Source organism: Brachypodium distachyon, chromosome 1 (assembly GCF_000005505.3).
Source record: "Brachypodium distachyon strain Bd21 chromosome 1, Brachypodium_distachyon_v3.0, whole genome shotgun sequence".
NCBI classification, from domain to species: Eukaryota; Viridiplantae; Streptophyta; class Magnoliopsida; order Poales; family Poaceae; genus Brachypodium; species Brachypodium distachyon.
In genome coordinates, this window is record NC_016131.3 from 30535601 (window position 1) to 30555058 (window position 19458).

The following is a 19458-nucleotide window of genomic DNA, read 5'->3' on the forward strand; positions in this document are numbered from 1 at the left end:
AGCAGAAAGTTGGTTGGTTACTTGGTTGCACCAACTCCTCCCTGCTACGCACGTACGTATGTACACTGACCGCAAACCGGAGAAGTGTTAATTATACTCCAACATGATTCGTCCCTATTAGCACTTTATACTAGCATTGAATAATCGAACGATTGCTCGATCATACTCGCTGAACTAGCTAGGGACTAGGGTTGGCCCTCTGTATAATCTGATTGATTGGACTGGACTAGGCATGCAAACGCAGGTACGTGCATAACGGTTGTTGCATAGTCTAGTCAACAATATCATTCAGAGACAAAGAAAGCTGAGGATAATTAAACAGCCCATCTTGTTTAATTGGCCTTCTTAAACTTTTTTTTGAAACATTGGCCTTCTTAAACTGACGCCGAATCATATACGGAGTACTAATTAACCACACTATACTTGCATGTGCGAGCTAGTTTAGTACAGAAATACAAAACAAGTATGTGTACGGCTGTACGTAGAGGCCGGTCGCCGGAAAAAATAAAATAAAGATACAGGTCAATTGATTTGCGCTCTGCACCATAAAAGAAACCTAGGTAGGGCTGGTCATCGGTCATTTTTATCCTATACACGGACGTGCCTTGTGCAGCATGAGTCTTCTTTGCCGGGATATAAAATCCAGCAAATAATGTTCTGGTTGGTGGTAATATGATTCGATCTTTGACCATTTGAACACCCGCCTCATCATTTGCACGTTTAAATTCTAATTTCCTTGTTTCTGGATGCTCCTATGGCAATGACGTGTCAGGCTCCACGTCTCTTCTCAACGTAAACAGTCGATTTTGACAAAACAGAGCTCGAGGCGAAAGAAATTCACAAAATGAACTCTACGCAAAACTATTTCACAGGTATAACCCTTTTGATTAGCACCTGACGCAAGGACGCTATCGTCTGAAGCATAGCGTCTCTTCTTTGGGCGTTATGCCCCTGCCAGCATGGCCAAACTGGACCCCCATCCGCTATCGTGTAGCACCCTTCCGTCGGGCGCTATGCCTGCCCCCTCTGAAAGGCGCTAAGCCTAAGCGTACCTCCAGTACGTCGCCGGCGCGCACCTGGAGCTCCATCTGTGCGAGGAAGTACCTAATCGACCAACCGCACGCGAACCCGCTGGTGATGCCGGCCCCCTCCTGGCAGCACCTCGGCTGCTCCCGCGCGTGTGCTGGTTCAGGGCAGGATCGCCTCAGCCCGTGACAGCGCCCAGCGCGCCTACAACTCCACCCTCCGGAGCAGCGGCTGGCCAGGGCAAATTGAGCTCTATGAAACCCCCGGCGAGGGCCACGTCTACTTTCTCAGCAAGCTCAGCTGGCCCACCTTGGTCGCCTTCATCAACCGCGACTAGAATATATCGCCCCCGACGACGTCAGGCAGTAGCCAGTAATTGCAGCCCCCTATGCTAGTAACTAGTTGAGGAGGACTGGAGGTTGCCTTGTTTTCACCTTCTTTTTGAGTCGATTTTTTCTCTGTCGATGCTACTGGTAATTTAGTACTCCTAGGTAGGTATAGTAGCTCAATCTGGCCGTCGATCGAGAGAGGAAGAGACTGGAAACATTTTGCTATACAGATACTATATCTGAGTAGAATCAAACAAACTACTTATAGTATATACTCATATGACATATTGCATGTCCTTACTCCTTACTTCGGCCCGTCCAGTCAGATCTGTCGTCGTATATATAGCTGCATAAATATGCATGCATCGGTGTCAATGAGCTACTACTAGGTACTCCGGCCAGGATGAGCATCTTCGTATATCTATATATACATTTTGTTGTTATACTTGTACTACAGCTAGCTAGAGCCCTGTTTAATTGAGTTGCTACAGGCTAGCTGAATGCGTGTCTCTTCTTTTTGTTTTCTTGAACACTCAGTAGCATCATCCTGGGCGACGTGGAGATGGAGGACCAGAGCCGGCGGCTGTTGTTCTTTGTTAATGAGCTGCTGTTGTTGCCTTTTAACTTCCTGCTTAGGATAGCACCCCAAGCAACGGCGCAAAGCTTTGTAGCGCTCAGGCAACGGCGTTATGCAGGGACTTGGCAAATTTTCAGCTCCTTTCCCAATCCGAAGTGTTGCTTTAAGGCACAAGAGCATGGAGCCTCTGTCAGGGACGCTATGCCCTCAAGGATAGCGTCTGTGGGGAGGGCGTTACATGAACGGGTGTGGGGCCTGGACTAGCCCCGCTTGGCCACGCTGGCAGGGGCATAATGCCTAAAGAAGAGACGCTATGCTTCAGAGGATAGCGCCCTTGCGTCAGGCATTGAACAAAAGGGTTATATCTGTGAAATAATTTCGCGTCGAGTCTATTTTGTAAATTTCTTTCTTCTCAAGGTCTGTTTTGTCGCGTAAACGTGTTCACAGAAGCAAACGGGAGTGACGGATCGGTGACGTGGCTATGACCCGATGATGATTCATGATTTGCCGATAGCTGCCGGCCTGCCGTATGTACGTGTCCCTTTGGCCCCTGCATTCCGTCTCCCCTGTAAACACTGAATACGCCAACCAGATCAGTTTACGGGGTCCCCTGCTCTACGTATTTGGTGCTGGTTCACGCCTTCACCACTGGCGGGGGATTCCAGTTACTGTTTCTCAGCCATTCGTCTCCACAGGCCGCAGCTCCCGACCGCAGTGGCCAGTGGGCGAGCGAGCGCGCGGGCGTTCCAATCTCCATGGACGCCTACTACCTCGGTCGCCGCCATCTGCATCCGCCGCTCCAGCTTCCACCCCTAAAGCTTCTGACTTTCCGCCGCCGTTTCCACCGTGGCGGCGTCACCGGCGCCTTCGCGTGCTGCTCAACCGCCGCGGACCACCACCGCCAGGAGCGGCCGTGGGAGTCCTACAACCGCGACATCCAGCCCCACGCCAGCTCCGACCTCGCGCACTCGCTCCACGTCCTCGCGGACATGGAAGCGGCCGGGATGCGCCCGAGCGCCGCCGCCTACGCGCGCCTCATCCGGGCGCTTGCCCGCGCCGGCCGCACGCTCGAGGCCGAGGCGCTCCTCCTGGAGATGCGCCACCTTGGGCTCCGCCCGGACGCTGCGCACTACAACGCGCTCCTCGAAGGCCTCCTCGCCAGGGCGCACCTCTGCCTAGCGGACCGCCTCCTCCTTCAGATGGCCGACGATGGCGTCGCGCGGAACCGGCGAACGTACATGCTCCTGCTGGACGCGTACGCCCGCGCCGGCCGCCTCGAGGATTCGTGGTGGGTCCTCGGCGAGATGAAGCGCCGGGGGATTCAGCTCGACACCGCCGGGTACAGCACGCTGGTGCGGCTTTACAGGGACAATGGCATGTGGAAGAAGGCTACCGACCTCATCATGGAGATGCAGGAGCTCGGGGTGGAGCTCGATGTTAAGATTTACAACGGATTGATCGATACGTTCGGCAAGTATGGGCAGCTAGCGGATGCACGCAGGTTGTTCGAGAAAATGCGTGCAGAGGGGATTAAGCCTGATATTGCCACGTGGAATGCTTTGATTCGATGGCACTGTCGGGTCGGCAACATGAAACGTGCTCTGCGATTCTTTGCGGCAATGCAGGAGGAAGGGATGTACCCAGACCCGAAGATCTTCATGAGCATCATCAGCAGGTTGGGGGAGCAAGGCAAATGGGATGAGCTCAAGAAGCTGTTTGATAAGATGAGAAATCGAGGGCTCAAGGAGAGTGGTGCTGTGTATGCAGTTTTGGTTGACATTTACGGGCAGTATGGCCGTTTCCGTGATGCCCATGAGTGTGTAGCTGCTCTTAAAGCTGAAGAACTGCATCTTTCACCTAGCATTTTCTGTGTCCTGGCAAATGCTTATGCTCAACAGGTTAGTGCTACTGAACATGGAGGAAATCAACTTTGCATAACTGAATGTTAGTTCTTAACTTCTTCTAGTGGATCCTAAGATTTTGTCAAAATTATGATGTTTAAGTTTCCTGAACAATTAATATCGAACCACAGTTCTAGATCTGGAATAATTCCATCCATAAGTAATTTACAGAAGTCCAACTTTTCCTGTTATTTGTTGAAATCAGCATTTGCTAGGTTTGCAAGAAGTTATGTTTTCCCATGCGGTTTAGCACCTTATATTCTTTTTTTTTTAAAAAGAGAGGTTTTCCCTCTCCTATTTTCTATTACTATAAGAAACCAGCATGTACTACAGGTTCAGGTCTGAAAAAAAGGAGAGAAAAGAAAAACGACAGATTACAGTTCTCAGCACAAACAGGGATCTCCCAGAAGCTACAGTAAACTAAAAGAGAGCTCACAGAGCTGAATCAGTTTCCCTATCATGCACCACCACCAAAACAAAGGCCTGAGATCAGCTTCAGTTCAGTAGATCTAGGTACCACAGGACCAAACTTCAAAACCAGCACCACTTTTTGCTTCTCATTGCGCAATTTGCTGACGTAGAGGATGCCATCCCCGAGCAACTTCGAAGACTTCTTTGGCAACTTGCTCCACCAGCCTAGTTCCCCACCGCAGGAGGTTTCGATCTGCCTCCTTTTTCTGAAGAATCGACCACAGGTTAAGCCAAAAGCATAATAATCTCACAACCCCAAAAGGAGAAGCAGGTTTAATATTTTTGAAACAGGCATTATTTCTAGTGTTCCATAATACCCAAAAAACCCCAGCTATCCCCACCATCACCAAGTTTTTTGACCTGCCACTAATTAGGGGCAGCCACTCTGTCCAGATATCAAAGACAGCGTCAGGTAAGACCGGCAGCGCAAAAGCACATTTAATCACATTCCACAGGAAACGAGCAAGGGGGCAATGTAGGAACAAATGATCAATAGTCTCATTTGCCCCACAGAATTGGCATCTAGGATCCCCCTTCCATCCTCTGTGTAGTAAAACATCCTTAGTAAGGATACTCTTATGGGCAATCAGCGACAAAAAGATCCTAATTTTCAGAGGAATATTAATTCTCCACAAAAAATATTTTGGGAGATCAACTTCCTGCCATTTTAATTTTCTGTAGAAAGAGCTTACAGTAAACTGCCCCTTAGGGGAAGGAATCCACCAAATCCTATCCCTAGCTTCAGTTAATTTCACTTTCTCTATTGCCTTCAGAATTTTACCCCAGTCCAAAAACAAATCACCCCAAAGAGTTCCGCGAAAACAGACCTTTTTCCCTTTAGAAGACACCACATCAGCAACCGAAATTCCTTTATTAAAGCAGATCTCATATAAATTTGGATATTGAAATTTAAAAGGTTTGTCCCCGTACCACCAGTCCTCCCAGAAACGAGCGTCCCTGCCGGGCCCAATTAGGAATTTACATAAGCTTAGGAACTGGTCCTTAATGCGCAGGATCCCAGCCCAAAACATTGAATCACCCTGTCTGTGTTTAGCACCTTATATGCACTGGAGTTCTCCACGAGAGAGTAGTTTGGCATTCCTTGCTACCCTATGTTTGCAAATGATCTAAGAATCTTCAAATATACTACTCCGTACTAGTGCAAAGCATTTATTTGTCTTCTCCTTCAGAAGAAGCTTAATTGGTTTGGTTAACATCAATATATGTCTGTCCCCTAGCACTTTTACGATTTTCAAAGTTGTATGAAAAAATAAGAGGACCATTACAAGTAACCTCGAGAGCAAGCAACTATATTCGATGTGTTTTGTGTTACCAAGAAACATAAGTCAGCTGATTTACATGAAATGCTTTCCCATCTTGTTTAGCACTTCAAGTGACCAAAGATGCCAGGACTATCCAAGAGTCAGTAGTTTTGGCATAGCTTCTTACTGTACAATTATTGTCACATTAGTTGCTTTCTCCTGGTGAAGATGCTTAGTTTGTCTCAAAAACATTAACATCTATCTGACTCTGATCCTTTCTGCTTGTGTCTCATATTCGTATGGCTATCCCTTTCCAGGGCTTGTGTGAACAAACTGTAAATGTTCTTCAATTGATGGAGGCAGAAGGAATTGAGCCAAATCTCGTTATGCTGAATTTATTAATCAATGCTTTTAGTACTGCTGGAAGGCATTTAGAGGCAGTAGCTGTATTCCAGCATATCAAGGACAGTGTATGTACTTAATCCAGAATGAGAATTCTGTTATTTTTGTGGGTTCTTGCTTGGGTGCCATGATTTAACTTTCTGTGCAGTATCTCTTACTGTTGCTTGTTCTTCCTCAGGGCATGAGCCCAGATGTTGTGACTTACACTACACTTATGAAAGGTTTCATGAGAGTAAAAAAGTTTGAAAAGGTGTGCCTGCTGTATTTCTACTCCCTTTTTCTTTAGTCGCTTACGTAGTATGCATTCAGTTAACACAAAACCTTGCTAGTAAAAATTGTGAAAAGCTATTGTTTAAGCTCCTGAATATAACTGTTAAAAGATGTTTTTTCATGACAGTGCCAATTAAGATTGTCTGTCTCATTGATATATGGAAAAATTAGAGAAACCTATGTTCCTGGATAATTTGACGAGCTTGAAATACTTTTGCTACATTTCGTGAATAGGTTTCAGAAGTATATAATGAAATGGAGCGTGCTGGATGTACCCCAGATAGGAAAGCTAGAGAAATGTTGCATGATGCCTCTGTTACACTGGAACAGAGAGGATGTAAGTGTTTTATTTACATGATGCTTCTTACTTTTCGAGAATGTACTGGTTGATGCATGCTTTGGCAGGTTATTGAAACTGGAACCCCCGCAATTCTAAAATGGCCATATTTCGATGTCTATAACTCAAGATCCCTATTTTGTTTGCACATGCTTCATGGGCATCTTTTAAAGCAAAAGTAAGTGAACTGGTTGTATTTACTTTGGAATTTGCATATAGAATTAAGATGCCTCTCCAGTTCAATCTGATTTTTACTACTCTCACAACACTGTATGATGTCTATTTGCATTAAGTTGCTCCAACCAGTTTTTTTTTATTAGCTTATGTTAACCGCTGAATTTGATGAAAAGAAACTAAAATCGGACCTTTATTAAAATAGTAAGTTTAGGGGTTCAACTTCTATGAAATATGACAACGTTTCCTGTAAATGTTCTTTTGTCATTTGCTTTAAAATTTGAAGGTTTGTTTATGCTCAACACAGTAGTTGATACTTTGGGCCTCTTCAAGTGACAGAACATCTGACTACAGCCACTTTGCACAAAGAAAGTTTGAGTCTGTATGATGCGGTTTGCGGCACATTGCATGTGCAAAATCGAAGGAATCCCAAGAATAGCCTTCTGGTATTTTCTCCATTGGAGTTTCTCTATTTTAGAAAAACAATGGACAAGCAAAGACAAGACTGTAACAGTGTCAGCAATTGCTCCTTAATTGCTAGACTCTGGAATTATGAGGTTGGACAGAAGGCTGAAATGATCATTTCGTTCGTTGCCTGTGCAATCCTGGATTCCTGGCTCCCCAGCACAGGTATGCAAACAAACAAACATCCGACCTGAGTACTATTTATTTTCACAACATAGGATCAACTGGTGTACGCTTGTCTTTGTACTGGAGTGCATGCAGGTTCATGGTGCTAAGGAAACAGTTAAAAGGACTTCCTGGCATCAGGGTAAGGACAGATCGCGAATAGACATCGTTAGGAATTCTATTGTGGTCTGTGGAGACGATGAAGTACATCAAGAGTTTGGAAGTTCTATGTTCAAAATATTAGGTGTACTAAGCATGACTTGTATTTCACTGTTTCACCTAACAGCTAGATAGCTTATCGTAACACATTCTCAATTGCTTGCTCATGCTTTTACGGTTTACATTCCTTCTATTCTCCGCGAAAACTGTAAACTCAAAATAGGATCAATCACTTAGGTCAAGTGTCACCGTTCATGTGAACCTTTGAATCATCAAGTCTTATGTCAGTTGTTCTTTTGATTACCAAATTATTCGCACACCCAATTTTGCCTGACTCCGACCGAATTATCTTTTGATTGCATGTTGTCAAGTTCATGGCATGATTGACATAAGAAAACAGAGAATCAGACAAACATTGACACTTCACATATTAGAATCATTCATACATCTCTGTTGGTCTAATCTCATACAAAAACTGCAGAATTTATATTCTTCTCTCCAAAGTTCAACCCATATATAAACTATCATGTATTCTGACCTAAACATCTTCATAGTTTGTCCAAAGATAAAAGCAGAAGCTGCGGAAGACAAAAGCAAAGCAGATTTCTGCTTCACTTGAGCTCCTCCTCGTCGTCGATGTCGCTGAGCAAGTCGTCAATGGCAGCCGTGTGCGTCATGCGCGCGGAGGCCTGCTTGACCCACCGCGCCATCTTAGCCGTCTCCCTGCTGACCTTGACCTGCTCCTCCAGGGCCTCCTTCATCTTCCGCTGCTGCGCCTTGAGCTCCGTGACCATCCTCCTGTTCTCGTCGCCCCACTCGTCGGCGTCGAGGCCCAGAACGTCGTTTCCTGCTCCTTCCGGGTGGCTCTTCTTGCGCCTCGTCGACGGGGGTTTCTTGGGGGAGGAGGAGAAGCCGAAGCAGCACGCCTGGCGCGGCGGCGGCGGGGATAGGGAGTCGTCGGAGTCCATCCCCCTGTTCCGCTCCCGCAGCGTCGGCCGGCCGCGCCGTGCTGGCCCGAAGAGCCGCTCCAGGTCCTCTTCCTCGTCATCCTCGTCCTCCTTTCGAACAGCGGGGACGGTGGTCACCGGCGGCGGAGAGTTCAGCTTTCCCGGGGCGTCGTCGGGACGCAGTTCCTGGCTCGCACGCGCAGGCGCCTGGGGAAGGGGATCGTCGTCGCGAAGTTGGTGCGGCGGCAGCGGCGCGGTGGCGCTGCGGCCGAGGGTCTTGGCGGGCGGGGCGGGGGCGGTGGGGAGGGACTTGAGCTTGCGGAAGCGGGACTCGAGGCTGGACGGGAGCGGCGAGCCGTCGAGGTGCGCCGTGTTGAGCCTGGCGATCTGTTCCAGCGCCACCAGATCGGCCGCCTCCGCCAGGATGGCGTCCACGGCCGACATCCCCCCGCCGCCGCCGCCGACGCCCTTGGAGTAGGCCATGCCGACGCGCCCCGGGGATCAGGACCCGGGAGTGAGCTAGCGAAAGAGTGTGGTTTTTGGCGTGGCCGCCGCAGCTGGTCAGTGATTGGGACCGCGAGGGGGAATTTGGTGGGCGAGGGGAAGGAAGGGAAGCCGGGCGGTTTTGTCACGTCCGGCGCGTGGCGTGGGGCCCTGCTACGCCTCGGATGCCTCGGCTCTTGACCGTTGTGGCCTCCTGGGCTGGCTGTGCACGAGCTGGGTGCATGTAAAGGCGCGGCGCCGCCTTCTCCGGCACCGGCCGGCCACACTGCTGACTGCTCAGACCGTGGAGCGGCCGCGCGCGGAAAGTTTGTCGGCTTCGTTGCATGAGTAGCCAGCGCGACCACTCACGATTAATATGGGCTCATCTGGGCAGGGTCAAGAGATTCAGAATTTCCGATACGCGCGTATATGCATACATGGATGGAATCATGGAATTGATCCGTATCCATACGTAATCAAGACAAATCCGTATCCATACGGAATCGCTGCGGGGAGGAAATGTGCGTAGATTTTGGACAGGGAGCAGGTTTGTGTAAGGAAAGACGTGATTTGCTGCTGGCGCTTCGTGGTCATTTGACGATTCTGCGTGCGCCTTCCTAAAAAGCTCCCGTAGTGTGTTCGGCCCCGGACATTAACGAGGCCGGAGATGGAAGAGCTTGTGATTTTCAAGGCCCGGGCCTAGTTTTCTAAGGGAAGGCCCAGGCATGCTTCTTGTGAGTAGCTGGGTCTGGGCTTGGAGCTTGGTCTGTAATCTCAATAAAAGGAAGAGAAAATTACTTAAAACCATCACAATTGGGCAACTGTCTAAGAAAACCATCTTTTTTAATTTTTTTTTTGCAAATTACCACCAGTATCGGGGCAGCGAGTACTCCCGCGCACTGATCACCCGGTTGATCCCATTTTGATGGAAAAACTGACACTGGGGCCCGCAGGTCAGGTCCACGCTGGCCAAGGCGTCCACCGTGGCCGGACCCGACCTAGACCGGACCCGACCCCGACCAGACTCGAACCCCGACCGCAAGCCTGAAGTACCCGACTCGACCCATTGTTGATTCATACCGTAACCCTAGATCTAGGATTCTCCCTCGCATCTCTCTGGTTGGCGACAGCGGAAGCGATGGCGCCGTCGAAGGTCGCCGACGATGGCGGCGGCGGAGAGGACGGAGATGCGGCGGTCCAGCACGGGGAAGGAATCAACGAGTTTGCGGCGCTGCTTACCCAGGCCAGCATGGCGGAGGCGGGCCGGAACGGTCAGTTCCGCCTGTGCCGGCGCCGGCGGCGACGAGCCAGAGCGCGCACTGGACAAATTTAATCGATTTCACACAGTAAGTTCGCTATCTTTGCGCCTTTATGTATTAGATCTTTCATATCCGCCTGTAGGGTTCCCTGCTAGGGTTAATCGAAATTTGGTCGATGGGTTGTTCGATTCTTTCCTTGTAGGCAGTGTTAGTGTCTCTGTTCGTCCATTGTAGTGTACAATATCTTTGTTTTATCAATTTCTTAGTTTTGGTAATTTCTGGTAAGGTTGGACGATGAGATATGGCGCATAAGGATGAATTTAGTCGGCTGTCCTACGGTGGAGAGGTACTTGGGAAGGTCAGATGTGAGATATTTGAACCTGGTTGGATTGATGGAGAGTGGAGGGTTTGGGAAGTCTTGCTACATGTATTATGTCAAGGAGGAAGGGGTGGGTTTGAGAGGCTTGGCATTGATCGAGGGAAATGAGCAGGTTAATGAGATGATGAAGCTGTATCAGTCATCAAAGCAGCTGGATATAACTGTTATGAGGGGCAAAAAAGATGGATTATCTCCTGTGAAGAAAGCTGCAGAATTTTACAGTGATGTACCAAAGGTGGGCACAAGGAAGAGGAAGAGGCCTGTTGTCATTTCAATTGAAGATGAGGAGGCAGCACAACCTGAGCAGCAATTTCAGACTCAAGAAAGTGTAAACATGGTGGGTGAAGCACCTGTTGGAGGTCATGCAGATAAGGAAAAAGCACTTGTCGATGTTGATTCAGAGAAATCTCATGATTCTGACAAGGATGAGAGTGACAGCAGTGCTGATGCAGAAATAGATCGGGGTGAGTATAATCCACAGTTACAAGATATGGTTGAATAAGATGAGCTTGCCAAACTAGTAGCCAACATGAGAGTTCAGAGAAATGATCCCCAGCATCACTTGGAAGGTGACACAGATGTGGAAGACTCACATGACTCAGAGCCAGTGGTTGTGTCAGATCTTGATCATGAGACAAGACCTGCTGTTGTGAATCCAGAGGCAGAGAAGAAGAAAGCAAGGATGAGAGGACCCACTACCAGATCACATGGACGTGCTGGTCCCAGTCATTCCTGAGTGCATCATTTCTTCCTCTGAAGAGAGTGACCCTGGTCCCCTGTCAGAAGGAGAAGATGATGATGCTGAGATACTTTCTTTTGTGGCTCCTTTGAAGAGGAAGAGCAGAGCTAAGAAACCAGCAAAGCGGATATACTATGATGAAGAAAGACGGCAAGCACATGAGCAGTTCTGCCTGAAGTTGTGCTTTACTGACGTGTACCAATTCAGAAGAGCTTTGGTGGGATATTACACCATCATATGCTGAGAAACTGGAAAATGAGAAGAAGTACGCAAGATTTTGTAGACCTATTTGTGCTGGACCTGGTTTATGGCAATTGACCAGTGGTGAGAATACACATGCAGTGAACCTTGAAGCTAGAACCTGTGGCTGCAGGAAATGGGATATAATTGGCATGCCCTGCAACCATGCCATCTCAGCAATCTATAAGGCCAAGCAACATCCTGAAGATTATGTGGACCCATTTTTCAAGAAGTATCTTCAATCATATAGTGCTGTCATATATCCTGTACCTGGTCAGCATGACTGGACAAGGACCAACGCTGTGGACACAGATCCTCCTATCTTCTTGAAGCACCCTGGCAGACCAAAGCATAAAAAAAGAAAGGGACAGTTTGAGCCTCCAGCTGCAAGGGACACCTCTAGAATGGGAGTTATTACATGCAGCAACTGTAAACTGGAAGGCCATAATTACTTAAGTTGCAAGAAGGCACTGAGGCCTGATCTATTGATTACGAAAAATAATCACAAGGTAACTCACCTCTCAAAAGATACATTCTTGTATAACAAATTGTAATTTTTTGTTAAATCAATACAAATGTAAATTGCCTATGTGAATTCATTTTGCAGGCAAATAGAGCAGTACCAGACTATGTTGAGCAGCCACAGTCACCAAGTGATGAATCTCCAAGGCAAGCACCTGCTACTTCTACTCCACCACCAAGGACATCACCAAGGCAAGCACCTACTGCTTCAGCTCCACCACCAAGGAGATCACCAAGGCAAGCACCAAGTGCAGAAGTTGCACCACCAAGAAGATCACCAAGGAAAGCATAGGCTGCTGCCAAAAGGACTACATCTGCTCCAGCACCAGCTGCTGCCACTCCTGTTCCAGCCCCTGCCACAACAAGATCAGCAGCTGCAAGAAGTGCCACTGCTGCCCCAGCTCCTGCCCCAAGAAGGTCACCAAGGCAAGCTTCAAGGGTTCCATTTACAGCTCCAAGGTACAATGCTCCAAGGTATGAAAAGCTGGTCCAAGCCAGCCTAAAAGGCAGAAAAGAAATAGGATGATGGAATACTTACTGCCGGAAACGACAGGTATGAGTAATGTGTACTGAACTGTCTAAGCTGGAAAATAGTTATTTTGGGAACCTGTGGTTGGTTTCGATGATGAACTTCTGTAATGGATGATGTAGGATGAACATGTGATGTAGGAAGAACCTGTGATGTGTGAACTGGCTGATGTGAACTTGATGGTCTGTGATGTAGGATGAAACACTTATTTTGTTGAACTTTATGGTCTGTAAGATGATATTTGCCTGATGAAGTTGTGCTATTTATGTGCTATATGCCTCTATTTAGCTGCTATGGTTGATCTCAGCTATTTATGTTCGTGTTCTCTCACAACATTCACACGTGCTATATGCCCGCTACTTATGTTCAAACTGGGAATATCAAACTTAAATAGATAGCATGTTCAAATGACAACATTCATACGAGTTCAACACAACATTCGCCATTCAAAACCTACAGACAGCTAACTTGCCACATGTTCATGTTCTCTCACAACAACAAACATCAGCCATGTTACGGATAGTTCAGCTAACTTGCAAGTCGTGCACCTACAACTGCAAGCACAAAACCTACTAAAATCAAGACTACAACACCAACATACATCAACCATTTTTCCTTCTCTAGTGCCAGCTGTCTCAGCCTCCTAACTTTCAGTTTTGCTTCAGTTTCAATGTCAGCTAGCTGAAGCTCTAAGCGCATCTTCATCTCCACTGCCTTTTTCCTTTCTTCCTCAACTTTCATCAGTGCAAAGTCAGCTTGCTTCTTCTCTTCAACAGCTTTGAAATCCATTTGTTCTACCTTCATCTTCTCTTCCATGGCCTTTCTCCTTTCAGCATCCGAGATACCGGCATTCTCAATCTCTCTCTGACAATTCTGCCCCAGTTCATAGTTGCTCCACAGGTGAAGCAGCCTCTTCTTCATTGGGTTTGGCCACTCCGGGTCAACCCAGTGCACAAACCCACAGTCCTGAATCTACACATAAAGAAGAGACTCCATGAAGAAATAATAATCAATCGCTAAGCTAAACATTCAAACTGCAATCAGAGGCTTACAATGTTGGAGCACCAGATATAGCGTCTCCCTGTCTGTTCCCCGCGAATAGCCACCCGCCTTGAGCCGCAAAGCCCATGATGGCAATGGATCTTTTTGTCCTCTCCAGGGAAATCCGAATCATACATCCAATCAGGACACTACAAATCCATTCGGAGGAGAGAAATCAAAACAAAGAACCCCCAATTCGGCTAACCCTAACCCTAGCAGTGGAGGATACTTACCACGTCTGAATAATCACGGCGGAGCGAGTTGTCGCTTGAGGATGCGTCACTCCAGGACACCATCTTCTCGCGCGGCCGCGGCGTCGGCGTCGGCAGGAGGGGGGGCATCGGCGGCGTCGCAGGTCGGACGCTCCGCGCCTCTGCCTCGCGAGTGAGTGGTCTGGCTCCGGCTCGAGGAAGGTCCGGTCCAGCCAGATCATAAGACTCAGGGTTCCGGTCGGGGTCGAACCAGGTCGGGGTCCGGTCCGGCCATGGTGGACGCCTTGGCTAGCATGGAGCCAACGTGGACCTGACCTGCGGGCCCCACTGTCAGTTTTTCCATCAAAATGGGATCAACCGGGTGATCAGTGCGCGGGAGTACTCGCTGCCCCGATAGTGCTGGTAATTTGCAAAAAAAAATTAAAAAAGGTGGTTTTCCTAGACAGTTGCCCCAATTGTGGTGGTTTTAAGTAATTTTCTCTAAAAGGAAACAAAAGCTGAGCTTGGTCTGGGCTGGGACCACTATATTACTCCTACCAGTCTTCCACGAGCTGAGATTTTGACAAGAGACGCAGTGAACCGTAGTCAAACATCTGAGACTAGACTTAGCTTGTTGCTATACATATCGTATGCATATAGCTCACGACAGCTGACAGGGTATCTCACTCGTACAACCGGAGTACTTCCTGCATATAGCTCCTGACAGCCGGTAGGGTATCTCACTCGTACAACCGGAGTACTTCCTGTGACTTAAAGCTGGATCGAGGCCGAACAAGTCATTTGACGATTTCATGCGATGCGCGTGATTCTGAGTTTTTTTTACCAGGCGTGCTTCTGAGTTTGCGTTTCTAAGATGCAGTTTGGATATGTTAGGCCCAAATACTAATGAGGCCCAAATGGGTAGGGCTTGCGATTTTCTTGGACCGTCCGCTTTTCGTGTATTGCTGGTGTGTTTTTCTCCTCTCTCAAAAAAAGCTGGTGTGTTTTTCTTGCGGGGAATGCATTTTCGGTGTTGGCCTGGACTAGGCTGCGAACTTCGGTTCTTTTAACTTGATGGTATCCTTCCTCAAAACCAAAAACAAACAAACCTTGATGGTACATCGGCAGAGCACCATGACGCTCCAGGTGCTCCTCCAGGTCTATGTCTGAGCCTTTGAGGAGAGGAGAGAACGCTTTGAGATTTGCCGGCGTCGATCTGGATCCTCAGGCCATTCTCCAAGCGCAATGATCTAATACTAGCCATTTGTCCGTTCTTGTCCGCAGACAAAAAAATACGCATCCAATGGGACTTGCCAAATGCTAGCTCTCCGTCCGTTTGTCCGTGGACAAGACAAATGCTAGCCAAATTTGGCTCCAATTGGCTTGTCCGGACAATGTCTGCGGACAACGCCACATCATCAATTTGAGTAAAAAAAAAGGGAAAGAAAATGAGCACAAAAATTCATATCTTCTTTCTCTACTGTGCACCAATAATTGGGATGCATGGATGATTTATGAATGGAATGATCAATTGGGATGGAAATTGGATGGGATGACATGGAAATTGGATGGAAATGGCATGAAATTTGGTATGGGATGGAAAAACAGTAGCATGCTTTCCTATTTTTAGCATGCTGTCCAAGTGGTCCCGATGGAAAAACAGTAGCATGTTTTCATCTTTTTAGCATGCTGTCCAAATGGTCCAGATGATGCACCCTATGATTTGTGCTTATTTTGGTATTATGTCATGGTTTGCGATTATGATGGTACCATGTCATTCGAGATATTTGAACTTTGTCATTTGAGAAATTTGGACTATGTGGTTTTAGTTAATTTGCAATGTATTATTTATCTTTCAATTGATATTGTTGAATAAAAGTTATTTGATAATAGAATTGATTGAGAAATATGTGTGCACAATCTTGAAGGTGGACATTTAGATAGTATACAATACATTGGGGGATGTGGTAAATCGGTACTAACCAGACACTTGCCAAACGGACTGATCCCTTATTGGCTTGTGCGTTTGACTAGTGACCCTTAAAGATGCCCTCACCCAGCCCATATAAACTCTCTCCGCCGAAACAACTCGAAAGCACGGATGCAAGGCATAGTTTCAACGTGAAGTGCATCAGCAAGATGCCGTAGCTGCCCCCATGCCCGCATCATGGATTTGTGTGCCATCAACATCACACCCAATGTTTCCGGAAGAAAATGAAAAAAGAAAACGAAATTGCTATGATCAGGCGACTGAGAAATAAGTATTTCTCAGTCGACCTACACAGGCCGTCGATTTGTTTCGTCGTGCGGAGATTCGTGCGCTTGTTTTTTGTTTTGTTTTGTTCCCCCAGCTAGGCTAATGTGTGGGCTGTGTTTTGTCCAGGGGGCTTGTTTTCTGATCTGGTTGGGCTCCAAACGTGCGTGTGTTTGGGCTGGGAGGCGTTCTGTGTGTGCCCTTTGCCTGTTGAGCGTTTCGCCATTTCTTCTCGCCAATAGAGGTAAGGTGGAGGGGGATGGGGCGCGGCCGCACAGGATAGGGAGCTCCATCACCGGAGTAATCGTGCTTTGCGGTCGTCTTGCCGTCTCGCTCGGCCAGCTCCTGGATCATGGTAATTTTTCTCCTCTTCCTCGTCCTGCGCCCCTCGCTTCCCCACTGTTCTGTATATGTATGGATGCGCATCTAGGGTTTGTTTGTGTGTATGTGTATCTGTGCTTCGATGGAGGCGAATAGACCGCATGTTGTTTGTTGATTATGGGTTTACTTGATTTATTCGTTTTTACTTTTGGATGTAGTGCTGGGCTGTTTGGTTAATGTGTTATGTGAAAATCTATTAATAGCGCTCCAACATCGCGGAGTAGAATAGCCGGATGGTCTGATTGCACAAATGAAGCTAGGTTTCTTTTCAAAGCCAGCGAGAAATCACAATTAATCGGTGTTTGTCTGGTATATATTATTTCATCAATTTTTGGGGGCATAATTCTGGGGATGCGGTAATGGGATGTCGCAAAGGGGCTCTCTACCCATATCAAAACCAACTGAACGCACCTCAAAGAGAACACAGGCAGCAGGGAGGCAAGGGCACACGTGCTTGTGACCACCTGATCTCAGCTGGACTGTCAGCTGCAAAGGTTCCAATTTTTTTTTTATGTAGCGCTAAGCTGTATTTCATCTATTTTCGGGGCTTAACTTTGGAGAATCCTAACATGTACATTTTAAGAAACTTGTATGTGTACATGAAGCTGTATTTGATCTGCAGAATAGCTTCTAAATTTATGATACTATTTTGGTAACCAGCTATTTTTTGTACGAACATTTGTTACATTTGTATATACATGTCTCTATGTGGAATGCCAGAATGTTCCATCTCAAGCTAAAAAATTTCATTCTGTTTAGTATACATGTGTATGAGTAATTTGTTTTCTGCATGGAATATGTATATTTGGATTTATTTTGTATATCGTATTAGTATAATGTTAGCTCCTTTTTCAATGCCAACTATATTTACATGAATGGCTTATCAATTTTTTTGTCATCCTACAGAAATGGTGTATCTTTGTGCGACGAGGAAATGGCTAACCTGCGCAGCCATACTTCGTGTCGCGGTTTTGGAGCAGGAGCATTCCTTTGTTCATCGGGTATCTCAGACCAATTTGTAGGATTGCCTGGTATGCCTCTATTTTGTATCCTTTCCTTTCCCCCTGTTTCTTTGCTTGCTATGTTGTTCTGCATTTTTGAATCAATAGGCAGCTTCTATGGCCTTGTATAAATGATATCCTACTAGCTTCTTTAGTTTTGCCAATTAAAAGATATCTATTTATATATTGTCTAGTAATTGGGTTTTTTTTTCCAGAAATTCCCAGAATCAATCACAAACATCCTCAGGGTAGCCAAGAGAGGCGATATGCTCGTTCATGTCAGAGAGCCAGGTGTGCCAGAGGTGGCAAGGTTAATCCAGTTCCACATCGATACGGATGGCCGTTTGGCAACAGTGGGATCAACCATGTGGAAGGAATTTGTCAAGGAAGCTAAGCTGGAGAAGAACCAACACATTTCTGTGAGTATCTTCAAGGAAATGTCCCGTTTAGTTGTTTGTGTTAGGAAGCTTTAAAAAAGCTGAGCTAAAAAGCTTTTGCAAGGTGGTTGTGTACTTTCTCTTCCATGGCCCATCTTTTCTAGGTTATGCTTGCTGAACTTAGTACCTATATACAACTTACCACCTATGGTTAACTTACTCGGTGTGTTTATCATGGATTGTGCAATGCTTCTTTTGTTAAAAGAATTCTGATGTCTTGGGTTGTAAACACATGTTTATTAGTGCCGAACCTATAGCTAGAATGATTTTCTGCTACATGTAACCGTCATATTGTTCTTTTTTATGTTCTGTTATGTGACATATACATAGAGTATCAGAATTAAGGTTCTTTTTTGTTTTGATAACATTCACAATTTTTTTTTACTGTTGCCCGCCCGCATTGTGTGGGTGACATCGGGGACAAGCTGTCAGCTGCTCTCCCCGTTTTTCTTCGTGCCCTCTCTCCGCGATTTTGTGACCAAGTTAGGTGTTCAGCGGCACAGTTTCACATTAAACCTCACGGCGTGCAATATTTTTCTTTTTTTTTAGTTCTGCCAACGACTTGCATATCATGTTGTCTTATGTGCAACTAAACGTGTTGTACATTAAAACAAACGTCGTGCAATCTTTATTCCTAGAACTGCTAAATTCTGTTTCACATGATGTTAATGTTAACTTATGTGCAACTAAAATGTTTTTTAGTTTCAGTTGCACATTTTAAATTTCACACCTTGTAATTTTAGCTGGGCCCCGCTAACGAGTTGCACATCATGTTCATATATACGTGTTCAACTAAATGTTTTCAAAATTGTCGACCTGCATTTTTTTAGCCGAAGCCCGCTAATGAGTTGCACACCATGTTCACTCGCGTGCAACTAAATGTTTAAAAAAAAAATTGTTGCACATTTTTTAAATCATGACGTGTTTTTTTAGTCGAGCCTCTGCGAATTGAGTTGCACACCATGTTCACTTATGTGTAACTAAAGGTATTTTAATTTTTTTCCTACAAATTTTAAACTCACGGCGTGTAATTTTTAGCCGAGTCACGCTAATTGAGTTGCACACCATGTTCACTCATGTGTAACTAAATGTTTTTATATCTTATTAGTGGCACATTATGCTCAAGACATGTAATTTTTGTAGCCTCGCCTCGATAATGAGTTGCACATCATATCCATTCGTGTGCAACTATATGTTTTTTGGCCAAGCCCCGCTAATTGAGTTGCACACCACATTCACTCCTGTGCAACTAAATGTTTTTATTTTTTATTAGTTCCACTTTATACACTCAAGACGTGTAATTTTTGTGAAGACCTTGATAATGAGTTTGCACACCACGTTCACTCGTGTGCAACATTTTTTTTATTAGTTGCACATTGTATACTCAAGACACATGGTTTCGTAGCCGACCCTCGATAATTAGTTGCACATCATGTTCCGGGGGGAGAGGATGGGTAAGGGAGAGATGTTTGTTTGGATCCAGCTCTGTTCTTTCTTGGGTGACAAATTTTTCCCTT

General features: G+C 46.3%; 3 protein-coding genes across 10 annotated transcripts; 2 read left to right on the forward strand and 1 right to left on the reverse strand.

The window, feature by feature from the left end:
• The first annotated feature begins 2590 nt into the window (after positions 1 to 2590).
• LOC100830495 (pentatricopeptide repeat-containing protein At5g42310, chloroplastic) lies at positions 2591 to 7841 on the forward strand. 8 transcript variants are annotated; one of them, XM_014897835.2, is made up of 8 exons: positions 2591 to 3830; positions 5884 to 6036; positions 6147 to 6218; positions 6473 to 6575; positions 6644 to 6753; positions 7083 to 7195; positions 7291 to 7379; positions 7467 to 7841. In XM_014897835.2, exons 1-5 carry the CDS (start codon positions 2688 to 2690, stop codon positions 6649 to 6651), a joined length of 1479 nt encoding a protein of 492 aa, XP_014753321.1. In that variant the 5' UTR covers positions 2591 to 2687; the 3' UTR covers positions 6652 to 6753; positions 7083 to 7195; positions 7291 to 7379; positions 7467 to 7841. The 8 variants fall into 8 exon arrangements, with proteins under 8 accessions (XP_014753321.1, XP_010227463.1, XP_024313350.1 ...); XM_010229161.3 differs by having other exon boundaries at positions 7476 to 7841; XM_024457582.1 differs by having other exon boundaries at positions 7089 to 7195; positions 7476 to 7841.
• Positions 7842 to 7953: 112 nt separating this feature from the next.
• LOC100830803 lies at positions 7954 to 9217 on the reverse strand. Its single transcript, XM_003563498.4, has one exon. The coding sequence runs from the start codon at positions 8966 to 8968 to the stop codon at positions 8150 to 8152; it is 819 nt and encodes a 272-aa protein (XP_003563546.1). The 5' UTR covers positions 8969 to 9217; the 3' UTR covers positions 7954 to 8149.
• Positions 9218 to 11490: 2273 nt separating this feature from the next.
• LOC112270117 lies at positions 11491 to 12775 on the forward strand. The gene is made up of 2 exons (XM_024457826.1): positions 11491 to 12094; positions 12193 to 12775. Exons 1-2 carry the CDS (start codon positions 11738 to 11740, stop codon positions 12397 to 12399), a joined length of 564 nt encoding a protein of 187 aa, XP_024313594.1. The 5' UTR covers positions 11491 to 11737; the 3' UTR covers positions 12400 to 12775.
• Positions 12776 to 19458: the final 6683 nt, after the last annotated feature.

Coding starts and splice junctions, on each gene's coding strand:
- LOC100830495 (XM_010229160.3), top strand. CDS start 2,688: ATGGACGCCTACTACCTCGGTCGCCGCCATCTGCATCCGCCGCTCCAG. Junction 3,831..5,883: donor CAAATGCTTATGCTCAACAG/GTTAGTGCTACT, acceptor ATCCCTTTCCAG/GGCTTGTGTGAACAAACTGT. Junction 6,037..6,146: donor TCCAGCATATCAAGGACAGT/GTATGTACTTAA, acceptor GTTCTTCCTCAG/GGCATGAGCCCAGATGTTGT.
- LOC100830803 (XM_003563498.4), bottom strand. CDS start 8,968: ATGGCCTACTCCAAGGGCGTCGGCGGCGGCGGCGGGGGGATGTCGGCC.
- LOC112270117 (XM_024457826.1), top strand. CDS start 11,738: ATGCCCTGCAACCATGCCATCTCAGCAATCTATAAGGCCAAGCAACAT. Junction 12,095..12,192: donor TTACGAAAAATAATCACAAG/GTAACTCACCTC, acceptor TTCATTTTGCAG/GCAAATAGAGCAGTACCAGA.